The sequence below is a fragment of the Miscanthus floridulus genome, chromosome 7 (genome assembly GCF_019320115.1).
Source record: "Miscanthus floridulus cultivar M001 chromosome 7, ASM1932011v1, whole genome shotgun sequence".
NCBI lineage: Eukaryota > Viridiplantae > Streptophyta > Magnoliopsida > Poales > Poaceae > Miscanthus > Miscanthus floridulus.
The window spans coordinates 21,246,511-21,262,809 of NC_089586.1; the positions used below are offsets into that span (position 1 = coordinate 21,246,511).

Below are 16,299 nucleotides of genomic sequence, written 5' to 3' on the forward strand. Positions count from 1 at the left end.
CGTTGGATTGAGAGTTTGAGAGACGATTCGAAACTCTATTTATGTAATAATGCTACCTAAGTACTTTATATGTGTGGGATATGGACATGAATTAATCTGTGCTGTAGCTGGTGATAAAATTATGCTAGAATGTATATCTTTATATGTATTACATGCTATGTGGTGCATGTTCTTATCTGTGCTGTTACAGTAAGTGCGGCAATGTCGCACCCAGTTGTTACAGGAAAATTTATTGTGCATGAACTGTCATTTGCATCACGTCTACATACCTGACACAGTATGTAGCATCCCACAGAAGCATGGATGTAGCAGAAGCCCCATCACTTTCACTAAAATGTGAACCTTGGTTTCTTATGCCAATTTGAGAATTCAATTCTCTACACTCATGGCTCGAAAATCTCAGTACTCATTTCGTATCTTTTGTAAGCTCTAATTGAGTTATCATCAATCACCAAAAATGTGGAGATTAAAAGTGCAATCAAGCTCTAATTGTGGGTTTTGGTGATAATGACCACGCAATTAGAGAACTAATGAGATTTATCGAGATAACAAGCAGGGAATCTATGTTTGAGGATGATACACGAAACGGAGGAGCCCCCAATTACAAATGTTGATGGCTGCAAACTTAAAGAAGATTTAAATTCTTTTATATTTTGAATTTGAGTATAAGAAAAGCTATACTATAAAGGGGGGCATATTGGTTAAGCTAACATGTGCTACCAAGTACTCAAACTTACACATACATCCTCAGTTACTCAGCCAAGACAACTAATATTTCACTCTTACCCTTGCTGTCTTGCCTGATATGGCAGTGCCACACCTGGAGAGAGGAACTGCCGCACTTGAGCCGCGGAACTGCCGCGACTTAAGTGACCGTTGGGGCTGGGGGTACTTATACCTTTTTCCCTTCCTCCCAACATCTCTTTCTCTCTCCCACTCATTCAGCTCATCCAAGAATAGAAGAGTGCTCTTCTCTCTCTCCTCTATTGGTGACCTTGAGCTCTCAAGCATTCTTCCTTGATTTTCCCATCAATCCTTGAGAGAAAAAGGTCCCAAACTCAATTAGAGAGCAGATCCTTTGATTCCCCAACTCAAAAGAGCACTTGGTTCACGTTTTGGCCGATGGTTGTGTTTATTACTCTTGGAGCTTTACTCCTAGCTGGCTAGAGCATCGCCCGTGGAGCTTGCCAACTTATGTGGTAGCCCTAAAAGGTTTGTAACCACCTCTTGAAGTTAGTAAACTCACCCCTCATCTCAAAAGTTAAGTCTATTGACTTGAGAATGAGGAAAGATTGCAAAGCCCTAAGTCTTAGTGGCTAACCTCAACAACGTGGACGTAGGCAAGCCTTGGTGACGAGCTGAACCATGGGTTAAATCATCGTGTCACCTTATGCTTGATATACATCATTTGCATTTCATATTGTTGTTGAGATGATTTCTAGGGTTTGTGGTCGATCTACGTTTGTGGTCGATCCTACCACTTTTAGCTCTCGATCTGTGAATCTCATACCTACAGGAAGCTAAAAAATTTCTCCAATTCAAGTTTACATTCACTGATTTTGAACTGCGACTCGAAGTTGTCTACAGGTGCGGCAGTGCCGCTGTTCTGGCCCGACAGTGGTGCTGTCCGACAGTGCCGCGAGGTCAGAGTGGCAGTGCCGCAGGTTGAATTTGATGAAATTTTGAGTGTTTATTTTAACATGCCTATTCACCCCCTCTAGGCTAACCAGAGATCCTACAACGTATGTTTCAAGTGTTTCATCTGTTTCAGACGTATGTTGCAAGTTTTTTTTTATTTGTATGTTTTAAAAGTAGATCTTCACGCATGTGTGGGCCTGTTCGACCTCCGGAGCAGGGATGGGTGCGGGACGGGGGAGCTGGGTGCATCATGCACGGGCCCTGGAGCACCAGTCGACGCTAACACCCGAATCAGCGCTAGCAAGTTCGTTAATTTAATACTACAACTATAGAATGCTAGAACTGTGTCAAAGGGTCTCTTAGTTTCAATTGTCCAAAACGCCATGTATAGGAGTGGGGGGTATTAATATGTTTTAATAGAAGTATATAAATTCTAGACAGACAAAACAGTGAATAAAACAGTCAATGGTCGGATAATTGTGGAGACAGATGCAAAGATGGTGGTTCAGGTGCTAACCACAAATGATTATGATACGACTGCAGTGGGTGTTTTAATTGCGGAGATAAAGTCCCTAGTGTCTTCTTGTTTTATTAGCTTCAAGTGCTCTTTTACGAGTAGAGATTGTAACAAAGCCCTTCATAAGCTAGCCGTGTTGGGTCATTTGTGTAAACCTGGGGAGGAACAATTCCATTCATGAAAGTGATCATGTAATTGTTGCTAACGATTTATTAGCAATTGAGTAATGGGATCATACTCAGTTTTTTTTTTTTAAAAAACTTGCATCACTACACAAGGGCGCTTGTGCATCTCAAAATTGTTATAATAGCATCACGACAGTAACATGAAAAAGTAACTCCAAAAGTAACTCACCTACCCATCGTTTTTACGGGTCGAAATTCACGCGCTCCAAGCTCAGCCCAAGATGTCGGTGCTTACGATCAGAGCCCAAACCCTAGGTGACTACTTATTAGAAAAAGAAAAGCAATCACCCAACATCAGAGGAGGAGGAGAAGGCAAAATCGAAATCAATTGGGTGGGAGAAACATAATCGATGTAGTCAAAGATCTGCATTGGGCCATACAATTACAGACGAATGGCAATTGATCTCTTTTCTTAATCGCAGCCTGATGGGACCCCCTCGTTGTCTTCACCGGAGTGGTCAGGAGTATATTAGAGCCCAGAGTCTGGGGGGTTTGGTGGTGGTAGGCGAAGCAAAAACTGCACCAGCAGGACGCGAGCGGAGAACGTGCAGGGGGTCCCGATCGAGCCGAACGCAGCGGCGATCGCACGGGCACCCGCCGGCGCCACCTACCCACCCGGGCCGGCGGGCCGTTGCGCTGCGCGGCCACCTTTTTTTTTCCTCTTCTTTTCTTGTTTATAATACGAACGAGGAACGATCACGCGCTGAACGCTTCCGCCTCGCCGCCACCTTCCCCCCTCTTCCCCCCGCTGTCCGCTCGCCTCCTCCGCGCCCCCGAAAGGCAAAACCTCGCTCCTGCCCCGGTCCCCTCCTCGCGGCGTCGGTCAAACCCTAGCACACGTACGCGCAGGCCCGCCCGCTCCCATTCCCCATCCCCACACATGGCGGCGCTCTCCGTTCCCCTCCGCGCCGCGGCCGTCGCCGCCGGATCCCGCACCGCCGCGGCCGACCCCGTCAAGGTATGCCTGCTCGTAGCCCGTGCTCTCTTCGTCTCCGGCGTGCATGCTGTTTTTTCTTTCCCCGATATTGTTGTTGGCGATTCGCTGGAGCATCTCGCGCCTCGCGTGCGGGTGGGTCGCGAATTCCTTTCTCGGATTCATTGCCGCGCCTAGATTTGGTCCCGATCCTAGTCTGGTGGTGGTTCGATGTAGCTCTCAACCGTGTGTTGTGCTAGGCTAATAAATTGCAATACTGCGTTCCGGCCGTTTGTTTGGGTGTGAAATTGCAGGCTTCAGGGAATCAGAGTTTTTCACTGTACTATTTTATTTTAAAAATTCTGGGGTCGGAGTTTTGTCCCAAGTTCCAAGTTCTTTCCAGGTGCCCCACGGGAGGACATCAGTTTCCTGTTTGATTGTTTGCATTGTCCTCACCCCTGATGCAGTGATCTGTGATTCCTAGCACATTGCAGTGCCCCCACTGACACGATTTGGCTGATACACTGTAGGTCTCGTGCGTGAGGAGCACTGGCTCGGCTCACTTTGGCTGCGCCTTCCCCTCCATAACGGCCTCTTCGGCGTAAGTTCTCACTTTTCACGCCTTATTAGTCCCTGTTGCCGTGTAAATGTAATTTCAGACATTAGTATAGTCTGTCTAACTTCTTGTGAATTGAAGTGCGAGGAACATCGAGCCGCTGAGGGCGATAGCTACACAGGCGCCCCCTGCTGTGCCACGTAAGTAGCTGTTGTACTCACCGACCAAACATTTTCAGGTTAATTGCGCAGACTGTAGTGGATTTATAATTTTGTTCTTACTTTGTTTCTCTGTAGAATATTCGAGTGGGGAGAAGACCAAGATTGGCATCAATGGTGAGTTCTTTTATGTACAATTGTAGGAACTAAATTGACGTGAATGAAAATATCGTATTGTAATCTGAATGAGACAGATCAACTCATCAATCATTGACCACCTTGGGCTGGTCAATGCGTTCTGTCTTCAGGCTTGGCTGGCCTTTCTCACTAATATCTAGTGTGCATTGCTACCAAATACGCCACTTGAGATGTCATGTTTTAAGGTTTTACAAAGACTCCCAGTTGAGTATTTGTTGCACTTAGCTAACTGCATTTAGCAAATAGATCATTCTTGGTACTCTAAAAAATAAACCATTCTTGGCTTTCTGAGTTACTTTGCACTTCGGTACAAGTATGAACTAGGTGAATTATATCAGATTGTATTTCTGATTCATTCTTACCCCTTTTCTTGATACTGTAGGGTTTGGGCGGATTGGCAGGTTGGTCCTGCGAATTGCAACCAGCATACACGATATTGAAGTTGTGGCTGTGAATGACCCTTTTGTTGATGCTAAGTACATGGTAAGGAAGCTAATTCAAATTATTTTGGTTAATATTTCAAATTTCAGATTCTGGACGTTTCATTTAACAGCAATGGGCTAATTAAGAGTTTTGTTTGCATTTTCCTTCTGGTTATACGAGAACTGCTCTACCTGGGCAGAGATACACAGTTACGGTCCAGACTACAACTCTAGATTAATTGAAATAATTCTCTTTAATCTGATGCAAACCATAATTCCTGTTTGCTCATTTATGTATGTTTCATGTGCTTTCACATAACTTAAGGCCTTGTTTGGATGTCCATGTATCCACCTCAATCCATGGATTGAGGTGTGGAGGTGGATACATAAGCATCCAAACAAGGCCTAAGTATGATATGTAAGTGGTGGCTTTACAAGATAACTGCTATACTGATCCTTTATGATGTTTTTTTTTACAAAAGCATTGTTATTTATTTTTCCAACTGGCTTCCAAATTTTGTATGTCAAGTAAATACACATTATCCTCTGGAACTGCAGCTAATGTAAATCTAGCAGATTTTTTAGTTCTACTGTTACATTTTCTTACTGAACTGTTGGTTTAACAACTGTTTCTGTCTATGCATGATGTTTAGTATTGTTTGTGTTTTTATGTTAGTTTCTATATAATCTTCCCCTTTCCAGGCCTATATGTTCAAGTATGACTCCACTCATGGCCTATTTAAAGGTTCTATTCGGGTCGTGGATGATTCAACCCTGGAGATCAATGGGAAGAAGGTGACAATTACAAGCAAAAGGTAAAGGTCACATCAGTATCTTATTTGCCTATTGTACATGGCATTGTTATATTGCAGTTGTACTAGTAAGGTTGGATTTGGTAAATACTTGTGGGTAGATACCTCTTTCTGTGCTATGGATGGATTGTGCTTGGATTACTTGTAATCACTTGAGAAATGTTTATTTCAGCCTGTTTCGAAGGCACAACTCAGCACACTTTATAACTTGTAAGCTTGCCATGCAGTATGCCAAATTTCTTTGATCTGTTAAAATGTTCAGCACTTTATGTAAACATACAATGTTTGTAAAAAAAATTACTTATGCTATTTTTGGAGCACAGCCATGGCACTGTTGTATTTCTGGAGTACTGCACTACTACCATCTTTTGCGCTTCTCATAGTCATATAATGATTTGCTTGTGTTTTTGCATTACTATTTCTTGGTCTGCAGTTTTACCATTTTTTACTCCAACATATGTCTAAGAACTCGCAACTTTTTGCTTCAATATTCCAGAGATCCTGCAGAGATTCCATGGGGTAGCTTCGGGGCTGAATATGTTGTTGAGTCTTCTGGTGTCTTTACAACAACTGATAAAGCATCAGCACACTTGAAGGTTTGTATACCAGACTACCAGTCTTTAACCATGGCATCTAATTAACTAACTACATATCTTTTCATATCGAAAACATGTTGAGGTTTCTGCTGTCTTGTTTGCAGGGCGGCGCTAAGAAAGTGGTGATATCTGCACCATCAGCAGATGCTCCCATGTTTGTAGTTGGAGTTAATGAGAACAGCTATGATCCAAAGATGAATGTTGTTTCTAATGCAAGTTGCACCACGAACTGCCTTGCTCCACTTGCCAAGGTCATTTTTCTTATTGCTTTCATTTTACCAGTGTCCAGTTTCTGCCAACAACAGTTCTTGACAATCACAATAAATGGCTCTTGTGGTTCATATTTTCTGCCTTTCCAAACAACTAATTTGTTGACCACGGTGTGCAGGTTGTCCATGAGGAATTTGGCATCGTGGAGGGGCTTATGACAACTGTTCATGCCACAACAGGTTGGTTACTGGCTTTCCTCCAGTGTCTACCTGTTAAGTCATTTGCCATTTTCATGCATTTTCAAAATAATTGTCATGAAAATGTTACTTTACCATGTTCAGCCACCCAGAAGACTGTTGATGGTCCTTCGATGAAGGATTGGAGAGGAGGACGCGGTGCTGGCCAAAACATAATTCCTAGCTCCACTGGTGCAGCAAAGGTAGCTGAAGCCAAAGGCACACCATGCTTACTTTAAACTCAAATTTGCACTGACTGGTTTTGCTTTATTGTCAGGCTGTTGGGAAAGTCCTACCTGAGCTGAATGGAAAGCTCACTGGCATGGCCTTCCGAGTTCCAACACCAAATGTCTCTGTTGTGGATTTGACATGCCGGATTGAGAAAAACGCCTCCTATGATGATGTGAAAGCAGCAATCAAGTATGTAGAAGTACCTTGTTACTTCCGTCTAGTTTCAGCTTCTGGCTTGTTATTCCGATGAGTGAAAGCACAACTTCTTGATAAATTAGTAATCAATAATTTGAAGGCCCACATAATGGTCATAGCACTTTATTTGCATCAACTAGAGGTAGTTGTAGCATGTGTTAGATCTGGAGAGGGGTAACAAAATATCTCGGTTCAGCATCTTGCTCACTGTAGGCTGCACACTTGGACAGTAGGTATCTCAATTGCATGCTCATGTTACTCTGGCCACACTAGAAATTCTGTGTGAACTTCATTTGAAGTGTGTTCTACTGCAGTATTCCTAAGATTTGTGCAGAGAGAACCATGTGCACATTATCAGCCAACCTAGAGTGGACCTTACACACAATGTCTTTATTCCAGGGCGGCATCAGAGGGTGCACTCAAAGGTATTCTTGGCTACACAGACGAGGACGTTGTTTCCAATGATTTTGTTGGTGATTCTAGGTGACTACTTCAATCCAGTGATGTAATCTTTGTCCTGTCGGTTGGGAAGGTAGCTGAAATCACTATCATTGCCTTTGTATATCAGGTCAAGCATCTTTGATGCCAAGGCTGGTATTGGACTGAGCTCTTCTTTCATGAAGCTCGTATCTTGGTATGACAACGAGTGGGGCTACAGGTAAGAGTTTGCTACTTAATTCATAGCGTCATTTGTAGGTTAAACCTTCCATTTTCCTAAGAATGCATGCTCTTTGTTCGCTTTGACAGCAACCGGGTTTTGGATCTGATCGCCCACATGGCTCTTGTCAGCGCCAAGCACTGATGTTCGTACTCGTTCCTCCAGTAGTAGCCTAGGAAAAAGGCTGCAATTTTGACGGCCATTTTCTTTAGCTGTTGTTTGGAATAAGATAAAGTTGGAACACTTCCAACTCGAGCAAAAATGGACTCAGCTCCATGACCTGTATTTTAGTTGTAGAAGGGGGCAAATTTGCACCGTTGTACCCTGGCATCGTTATATGCGGAATTGTTGATTGATGAGTCGTATGGTTCATCGACTTGATGTTTTGTTATGTTGTGTGAGCCCTTGAATGAGTTGATATTAATTAGCCCTTTAATGATTTTTTTTAATCTTGCTAAAATTCCTAGATTGGGAGACTCTTGGGTACTCTTGGAGATGCACTTACACCGTATTTGGCTTGCTTTGCACACCATCTGCCTGTTGCCCTGAAGTCGACAAGAATATGCATAGTAATTAAGCTGAAGTTTTTTACAGAAAAGGGTGGGAAAATGGAACGTTTATTTATTTGCAAAGTGTCGAAAAGGAAAACAGCATGAAATAGACATGCACACCAACAATCAAGAGCAGCTGAAACTAAGGTGTAGTTGCGAACTAGCAGCTAAAATCGAGAAGTAATTACCAACTCAACCTCATTAGAAACTAATGGTATAGTGCCCGTGCTAACACCACAGCTTTACTTTAGAGATGCACATGAAAACAACTAAACGACAATATTTTTTTCATAGTTCAACTTTCACACAAATATATATGACCATGTATATAATCCGAAAAACTATGTCTTAGTCTTAACCATGTAAAGCCACGAGGCAATGCCTGTGTTAACGCTACGGTAAAACCTAAAACACAATCAAATTCCTGTGACAATTTTCATATGGACATTTTTCATATACAATCATAATTTCAACGTTTTACTGCAGCTACAGCCACGTGCTAACGGTAAAACAAAGAGACAATATGTTTGAAAATGAGTTATCATATCGTTGAGCTCATAGCAAATATATAATCAAAATTTTCATAGGGTCTAGCCTCCGCTTGGCGTGCCACCCTTCGTCCTCCACTTTACATCGCTCATCCCAGCCTCGACTCTCCCTCCACCGTGATGGCCCTGCAACATTGCCTATTGGTCTGCCTCCACTTGCTCGAGGAAAGCACGTCAAGAAACACTTCACTTGCACAGCCCGGAGTCCGCTCCTCTCAACCTTCAGATTCACTGAACATCAATAATACAGAAATAAAGATATGGCATATTTAAATGCATATCGGAGGACCCCCAAAAGGAAAAACAATAAATGACTGATATCATTAAATATAATTAATTTCTTACTGGCATCATAAAGAAAGTGTGATACATTAGTTTTTTTTAACAGAACCTTATGTGTTTGTTTCTTGATACAAGTATTAGTGGAGAACTGAGAACATATATAATACTCCCTCTAATCCGTTTTACCCAGGGCGAGAGGCATCACACCAGATACCAAGACGATACTAACTCAGCCATGTATTAACTCCCCGTTGCCTACCTTTTATGCTTTTTTTTTCACTCCCAAAATTAATTGGCGCTCATTTTCTCTCCGTTGCCTACCTGCATGCACGGAGTGCCTACCTGCATGCGCGGAGTAACCAACACAGGCAACGCTTCGCTTTTACATCCGTGTAATTAAATGACCCTCGATAACCTAGCTCGCCTCCTATATTGGTAAAACTGAAAAATGGGTGTGCGCGTGGTAAAACGGGATGGAGGGAGTACAATACTAATAACATATAGACATCTGCAACATAGGTTGTAAGAAGTGAAGGCTTGCCTGAGATGGTGATAGGCCTCCAAACCTATCTGCATCTGAAGGCTCATCATGCCATCCAACCAGCTATCAATCCATATAGATATCTGCAACATAGGTTCTTAGAAATGAACGAAGGCTCGCCTGAGATGATGATACGCCTCCAAACCTATCTGCATCTTAAGGCACATCATGCCATCTAACCAGCTGTCAATCCATAGCTCCTCCTCATGGCAGTCCACACCTAAAACTGAATGCCAAAGATCATCGACATGGCTGAGGGGCCCTCAGAGGAAGGCATACCATGCCATCTTCGCTCAAAAAAATGAAATTAAAATTTCTTTGATGAGATATAGTTCATTCATATTGAACTGACAATTTTTCTATTGCCATATATCACAGTTGTCCATAACAGGGTGGATCAAAACTCAGATTTTGTGTCAAACTCCAATTAGAACAAGGCATCCATATGAGTGCATACGTCTTTGAATGTGACATAGGCTATCCTTCCTGTTGCCAAGCCATCACTGCAACCACCAACCACAGGAAAAAAATTGCAGTTGAAATTACAAGTTGAAAGGAGAATGTTAGTAAAAAATAAATTAAGCAAATAACCGACCAATGAAATCAAGGGGTGCTCGCAGTGTGATGTTGAATTGTTCGATTTCACCAGCAAAGGAGGACAACCCTTGCACCTCCCACTCCATTGCCAGAAAATGGAAACCCATGAAAATGGTGGAGGTTGGCATACCTGTATTTACAACAAAAATAGGAAAGAGTTGAGAGATTTCTTGCAAATATTAGCTTACAAATAATAGCCAGGACATTCCTAAGGTAAAATTAGTATGGTGAATCCTCCAGTTTTGGCAAGGAAGCAAACTGCCGAACATTACTGTTTTGCTTAAGATGCACAATTAGTTGACAGAAAGGTTCACCAAAGCACACAGTTTGAGGAAATCACAAAGTTGGGAGAGAGAGAAAAAATGAAGAATTCAACAAGTGATCTTTGTTTCACCAAATGTTAAATTATAATTTCATAAGAAAGAAGAAAAGCTGTTGGCTATGGCTAAATCTTTCAGGAAAACATGACTCTAAATCAATCAGTGCTTTTATATACCCATGGTGCCTACACAGAATTTCAAAAGCCACAATATTTCTTTGCTGAAAACAGCATGGGTGCAATACCTTAGCAACATACTTTGCTAGGTTTTCCGTGCATCTAAGGATAGTCAAAAGTGCAAATTCAATTCCAGATGTTTCGCTCCTGATAACCTATCATATATAAAGGGCGCTGTGAAAAATTCCAGAGAATAACGATTTGAGCTAATTGATTCAAATCATCAGTTCTCATTGGTGAATATATGGTATATTTGATTAAACATATTGGTACAGCTAGATTAATGATTTGATTATTTAATAAAGGGAACAATCCTTTAAGAACTTTTCATGCCTTGTGGTTTCCACTGAGTTCAGATGAAATACGCTAGGAGAGTTCCTCATGATACATAGCCCTAGGCCAGTTATAATGCATAACAAGACAATTAGTCATGGCCGTCAATCTATCAACATGTACACAAAGATCAAACCTGAGCAGCTTTGTAAGCATTCATGGTGCTCTCCGCAGCATCCTGACTTACTCAGCAAGGTACCAGCAAAATAATTGTGAGGAGAAATCAGATACCAAAATATACGTGCAGTAGGGGGTAAAAAAAATCCATAGATCACAAATTCATATCCTTCAATCTTATCTATAAATTTAGACCTAAACAGATCATTAAATTTAGACCTAATCATCACCAAAAACTCAGGCCCCTATCATCCCCACACGAGACATCTACATACAGATCTTAAGTTTTGGCTTCTTCAAACAGCAACTCCCATGGTCCATATACAAAGGCCCCAAATCAGATCGTGCTGCCCCCACAGATAATAACCAGCAATAAACAAGGATTCAAAACCCCCGCTAATCTGAATCCTAGACACAATGATCCCTCATATAATAAGCAAAAATCCATCAACTCTGTCTAGAGGCGGATACGCAGAATAACAAGCGAGATTATCTGCCAGTGATAATGGTTATACCTGTGGTAGTCGCCCTTCATCTACCACAGGTGTGGGATCTCCGTCGCAGATGTGGGCGAGCTCGACCTCGATCTTGGAGCGGTAGGCGCGGATGGCGGCGGCGTGCGCGGTGCGCCTCGTTCCCGCGGCCCTCCTCCTGCTCGATGGAGGAGATGATCCGCCACGAGACCCTGCACCGATGACGTTCTTGTAGGTGACACACAGCAGGTTGCGCTCCTCCACGGAGAGTTCTTCCCCATCGCGGCTTCCTATCAATTCAGGATGCCGGAGATCAAAGTAATTAGATTATACAAAGAATTAGGCTTTGGAGGAAACAGAGCAATATTATTATTATAATATAATATGTTAATAAAAAGGCAAATCCTAAGACCACTTGTACAATAAACGCTATGTTCAATTCATATTCAGATCAGAGGAAAACCGAAAAATATTTACCAAGCACGGTTGCTTCAGACATCTATTACTGGAGAAAACTAAACTTGAACCACAACTTACCTTTGAGATGGTTGGCTTTGGGACATTAATACTTTATAAGCAGAGGTCAGGGCAAACCATGTCCGTCTAGCAAATCATGTTCGTAAGATAATACAAAACAAAGAACTTGCTAAAAAAATAATGTAATGTAGATGCTATTGTCCCTCAAAGGCCTAATGTAAGTAGAGATAGAGAGAGCGGCACTCAGCATGGGGGCATTCCGTGAAGGAGGAGCAGACCTCGGCCAGACCTCGGCCATGGCGATGCCGACGAACCAGGTGAAGGAGACAACGACCTAGCCCCCGTACAGTGTCGTGACCCCCGTGAAGAGCGTCGTCGTCGAGAAGGATATCGCCAACGTCTTGAACAGCATCTGCAGGCACACGGCACATGGGTGTACATCTGAACCCCCGGCGTGCACCCCGCCTAGCCGCCCCCGGCGACGGCGGCCCCGACCGGCTTCGTGCCTCGCCAGGCGGCGGCACCCCGCGCCCCGCCGCGACCTCGCCTAGCCTAGAGGCGGCGCACCCCGTCTATGCCTCGCCTCGCCCGGTGGCTGGCTCCCGTGTCCTGGCGCCCGAGAGTGGCGGAGGCCGTGTCCTCCAGGGCCGCGATGGCATCACCCCGCCTTGTCCTCAGCCGGAGCGCCGGAGCAGCAGCCATCGCCGCCAGCGCACGGAGCTAGGGTTTCGAGCCCGCGCGTGGGGGAGAGGATTGGTGGAGAGGAGTGCGCGCATCGCGCTCTGGGGGATAGGGTCGCGCCTGGGGGAGAGGAGGAGCCGCGCGTGGGGATAGGCGTCCGTTGGGGAGAGATCGAGGAGTCGCGGCGTCGGTGAAGCGGGAGAGGCGCGCGTGGGGTGGGCAGGATGAGTGACGAGGTTTGGTGCCAACAATCTCGTCCGTTGGATACGAGTGAGCAAGAGAAAGAGTGACTCTCGTCCTTTCATTTGAAAGATCAGCTGCTGCTGGGTGTAATTTGTTTGGTAAACTTATAAGAGTCTATGACCGTGGTGTACATTTTATGAGGTGATTTTAGATAAGTTCACAAGCGGTGTATTATATAGTGGTAGAGATGCATAATAAGACGATTATAGTAATTTTACCAATCTGCAGACCTAGTTTCTCTTAGAGGTGTTAAGCATGTTCAGAAACTTTCAGACCACGGAAGCAACATGTTCAAATAACTAGAAGCAACATGTTCAAATAGCTAGAAACATTCACACAGAAACATTTGGGCCTTGTTCGTTTGAGCTTATCGGTCAGAATCAACCCTGTTTTTGAACCATGAAAATAATGTTTTTCTCTTTCAACAAATCAGTCCTGTAAATCAGCCGCAGCAGCAATAAGTCCTACTGAAGGCCTTAAACCAGATAAATAGAAGCATTCACACAGAAACATTTGAACCAGATGACCAGCCGAACAGGCTAGTTCTTGTCACGATAGGATGCACGTGCGGACTCAAACGTACAAGGCAGACTGTACTGTCAGAAAACCCCCGATAATCTTGAACCGGTGAACGGTGATTTGCTGCCAGTGCCAGAAACAGAGAGAAAATATGCCTCCTTGGGCGCTCCGCACCACGCGATGTCGACACCACCGACCGGCGGGCACGGACGCACGGCCGTCTTCCCGGCTCCCTTCTCCCTGGGTATATAGCTGTGTGACAGTGTGAGTCTGTGAGAGCCTCAGAGGTGTTTGGCTGTTAGCTGGTGTTTGCCTCGTTAGATAATTAGGTATTTTTATGGTCAATTTAATCTAAAAATAAAATATTAGTAAATTCGTGACGGTTCGGTGGGTCCTCAACCGACTAATGAAGTGTACTGCGTGTCCCTAATCCTGGATGGTGATGCAAAGAGACACAAGGTTTATACTGGTTCAGTCAATAGATGCCCTACGTCCAGTCTGACAGAGCGATCTTGTATTCCTTGTACCGAGGTGCTTGTAGTAGGGGCTTACAAGCTGAATGAGAGAGGGAGCTAGTCCTAGGTCTCTGCGTAGAGTGTCGTGGGTTGCTTGAGATGTTGATCTCTTGCAGTGAGGGAGCGTGTGTGTTACAGAGCGTTGTGCGTTACTTGCACGTGTGAGTCTGATCCCCCCAGAAGCGGCCCTGGTCATTCCCTTTTATAGTCGAAGGGAGGCACAGGGGCGGTACATGTATTTGCTACGTGGCGTTTTGTGAGCAGAGGCGGTATGTCCGAGCCCTGTAGCTCGTCACTGTGGCGGCATGGTCGGTGGAGCGGTCTTGTCCTCGGTGCACTGGAGCGACACGCCGGTCACGCCTGATCCTGTGCGACGTGGGAGCTTCTGTGGTGGCATGCGCGTCTTCTTCTGTTGGAGGCGTGCTGGTCACTGTATGTTTGACCGACGCGGAGAGCCGAGGCTGGGTAGATGCGACGGCGCGGGTGCGCTGATTCCGAAGCTACAGGAGCTTAGGCCTGTGCACGACGTGGGAGCTCCTGTAGCTTGACACAGGGCATGGCGCGTACTGCGGACGACGTGTCGGCCCCAGAGTGCTGACAACGTGGAGAGCCGAGGCCCAGTCGGTGCAGAGGCTGAACAATTGTGGGGGGCTCGGCGGGCGCGAGTCCCGAGGCTACAGGAGCCCGGAAGCGGATAGCCGAGGCTCGGAGGGAGCAGTTGGTCTTGTACATCGATTCCGAGGCTACAGGGACACGGACTTGACTTTCCATGCCGCGCTGTCCTTGGAGCAGGGGTTAGGCAGCACAGTGCAGCACGGGTGTCAGCCGTGGGCATAATGCCAAGCACAGCGGCCGATAACCCTTGCCCCATCCTGTCCCGGACGGCGTGGCGTTGATGTGACTCCCATCTCATCGGCCACTCCGCTGTATCGTGCCGTCGTTCGGCTGACGTCGCGGGAGTGGTTGGACGCGTTAGTTGGATGTGACGTCCCGTCAGAGAAGTCGGTCAAGGCGGCGGTGACGGGGTTGATGTCGAGCCGGCCTCGGACGAGTCGGTAACTGGGTGCTCGTCCGAGGCCTCGTGGCGCGGGGCCTCGGGCGAGTTAGAGAATCGGTACCTCGTTCGAGGCCTTGTGGCGCGGGGCCTCGGGCGAGTCGGAAAACTGGTACCTCATTCGAGGCCTCGTGGTTTCGTTCTGGGCCGAGCCCGCTTCGGGTGAGCTCGGATATTGTTCGAGATGGGCCGGGTGGTCCAGCCAGGCCTCGAATAAGGTGGGGGTTTGCTGGTGGTTGTCTCTTGGCTTTGATATTTACAAGGTCTAAGCGATTTTTTCAGTTCTTGCTTAGGGGACCCTTTTTTATGGTACTAGACAGTAGCCCCCGAGCCTCGGGGAGAGTGTGAGTGCTCTCCCTGAGGTTTTGACGAGACTTGGCTTGCGGCAGCTCCTGGCAGGATGGTGTTTTGTACTCGAGGCTTCGGTGGGTGTGCGCGAGCGCACCCGCCGGGTGTAGCCCTCGAGACCCTAGAGGAGTGAATTTATTCCTCTAGGGGCTTTTTTCATATTGAGTGAGGGGGTTTATCGCGTTTGCCGAGCCCCCGAGTGCGAGTTCGGGTAGCTGGGCCTCGGCTTGTTTGCAAGAAGAGCCCCCGAGCCTCTGCTCGGAGCAAGAGGGCGATCAGGAGTTTCCCTGTCTTTTTTGTGCGGCCCTCGCGCATCCTTTTCGTTCAGAAGGAGGGGTGGAGTATGCCAGGCTACCCTCGGTGGGCGAGCAGTGACACCCCCGATGAGCTGTTACCGGGTAAGTCCGAGTGGAGGCCCATGCCCCATTCGATAGGGGTCGGCTAGCGGTCCAGAGACGCACTCCAAAAGTACCAAAGGGCTTCTCTAGTAGGTCCCAGGGCCGTTCGATTAGCCCCGAGGGCTCGGTGCCTCCCTACGGTGGGATCTCATTCAGAGACCTCCCTGCCGGTCTTGGACACGACTTAGGGCATCCCAAGCAATTGCTTGCTTAGGCCTTGGCCATGTACGGGCTCGCCCATAGTCATCCCTGACTCTATTTGTCCTAGGGTGGCTGTCGAGACCTTCGAGGGCCCAGCCTTCGAATCCCTGGACCATAACGGGCTCGGTGCCCAGTTCCTTAGTCTAAAAGGAATCGGGTAGGGGATATTCCCTTTCCATTGGCTGACGACGGCGGGTGTGCCTTTTGAGGCAGTTCCTTGAGGAGACGGAACGGCGCCTGTCGTCGCTATGGTCGGATGCGACGCGACGTCTACGGATGGGATGTTACTGTGTGCGCGCGGTTAATAAGAAAAAGGTGGACGCGTGGCAGTTTGGTCGGATCCGGATTAACTGCGCTAGATCTGAGGGAAACTTTTCTGGTTTCGTCGCCCGCCCATTTT

At 46.0% G+C, this 16,299-nt stretch overlaps 2 protein-coding genes across 9 annotated transcripts; one reads left to right on the forward strand and one right to left on the reverse strand.

Annotated features, from left to right (window-relative positions):
- The first annotated feature begins 2,831 nt into the window (after positions 1–2,831).
- Positions 2,832–7,911, forward strand: LOC136466696 (glyceraldehyde-3-phosphate dehydrogenase GAPCP1, chloroplastic-like). Its single transcript, XM_066465191.1, has 14 exons — positions 2,832–3,298; positions 3,784–3,854; positions 3,951–4,009; positions 4,106–4,144; positions 4,548–4,648; positions 5,290–5,402; positions 5,896–5,995; positions 6,100–6,246; positions 6,384–6,444; positions 6,547–6,644; positions 6,719–6,861; positions 7,267–7,350; positions 7,436–7,525; positions 7,615–7,911. The coding sequence occupies exons 1-14, from the start codon at positions 3,221–3,223 to the stop codon at positions 7,667–7,669; spliced, it is 1,239 nt and encodes a 412-aa protein (XP_066321288.1). The 5' UTR covers positions 2,832–3,220; the 3' UTR covers positions 7,670–7,911.
- A 598-nt stretch (positions 7,912–8,509) lies between these two features.
- Positions 8,510–12,862, reverse strand: LOC136462779 (14-3-3-like protein GF14-D). Of its 8 annotated transcripts, XM_066461828.1 has the most exons (7): positions 12,219–12,862; positions 11,506–11,753; positions 11,010–11,051; positions 10,609–10,695; positions 10,043–10,174; positions 9,448–9,950; positions 8,510–8,855 (listed from the first exon to the last, which is right to left on the reverse strand). In XM_066461828.1, the coding sequence occupies exons 1-6, from the start codon at positions 12,379–12,381 to the stop codon at positions 9,948–9,950; spliced, it is 675 nt and encodes a 224-aa protein (XP_066317925.1). In that variant the 5' UTR covers positions 12,382–12,862; the 3' UTR covers positions 8,510–8,855; positions 9,448–9,947. The 8 variants fall into 8 exon arrangements, 2 of the variants coding, with proteins under 2 accessions (XP_066317925.1, XP_066317926.1); XR_010760812.1 differs by lacking the exon at positions 10,609–10,695 and having other exon boundaries at positions 11,010–11,055; XR_010760809.1 differs by having other exon boundaries at positions 10,043–10,695; positions 11,010–11,055.
- Between the last annotated feature and the right edge of the window lie 3,437 nt (positions 12,863–16,299).

Coding starts and splice junctions, on each gene's coding strand:
- LOC136462779 (XM_066461828.1), bottom strand. CDS start 12,381: ATGTACACCCATGTGCCGTGTGCCTGCAGATGCTGTTCAAGACGTTGG. Junction 11,052..11,505: donor ATGAAGGGCGACTACCACAG/GTATAACCATTA, acceptor TGAGTAAGTCAG/GATGCTGCGGAGAGCACCAT. Junction 10,175..10,608: donor TAGCAAAGTATGTTGCTAAG/GTATTGCACCCA, acceptor TTGTAAATACAG/GTATGCCAACCTCCACCATT.
- LOC136466696 (XM_066465191.1), top strand. CDS start 3,221: ATGGCGGCGCTCTCCGTTCCCCTCCGCGCCGCGGCCGTCGCCGCCGGA. Junction 3,299..3,783: donor CCGCGGCCGACCCCGTCAAG/GTATGCCTGCTC, acceptor GATACACTGTAG/GTCTCGTGCGTGAGGAGCAC. Junction 6,445..6,546: donor AACTGTTCATGCCACAACAG/GTTGGTTACTGG, acceptor TACCATGTTCAG/CCACCCAGAAGACTGTTGAT.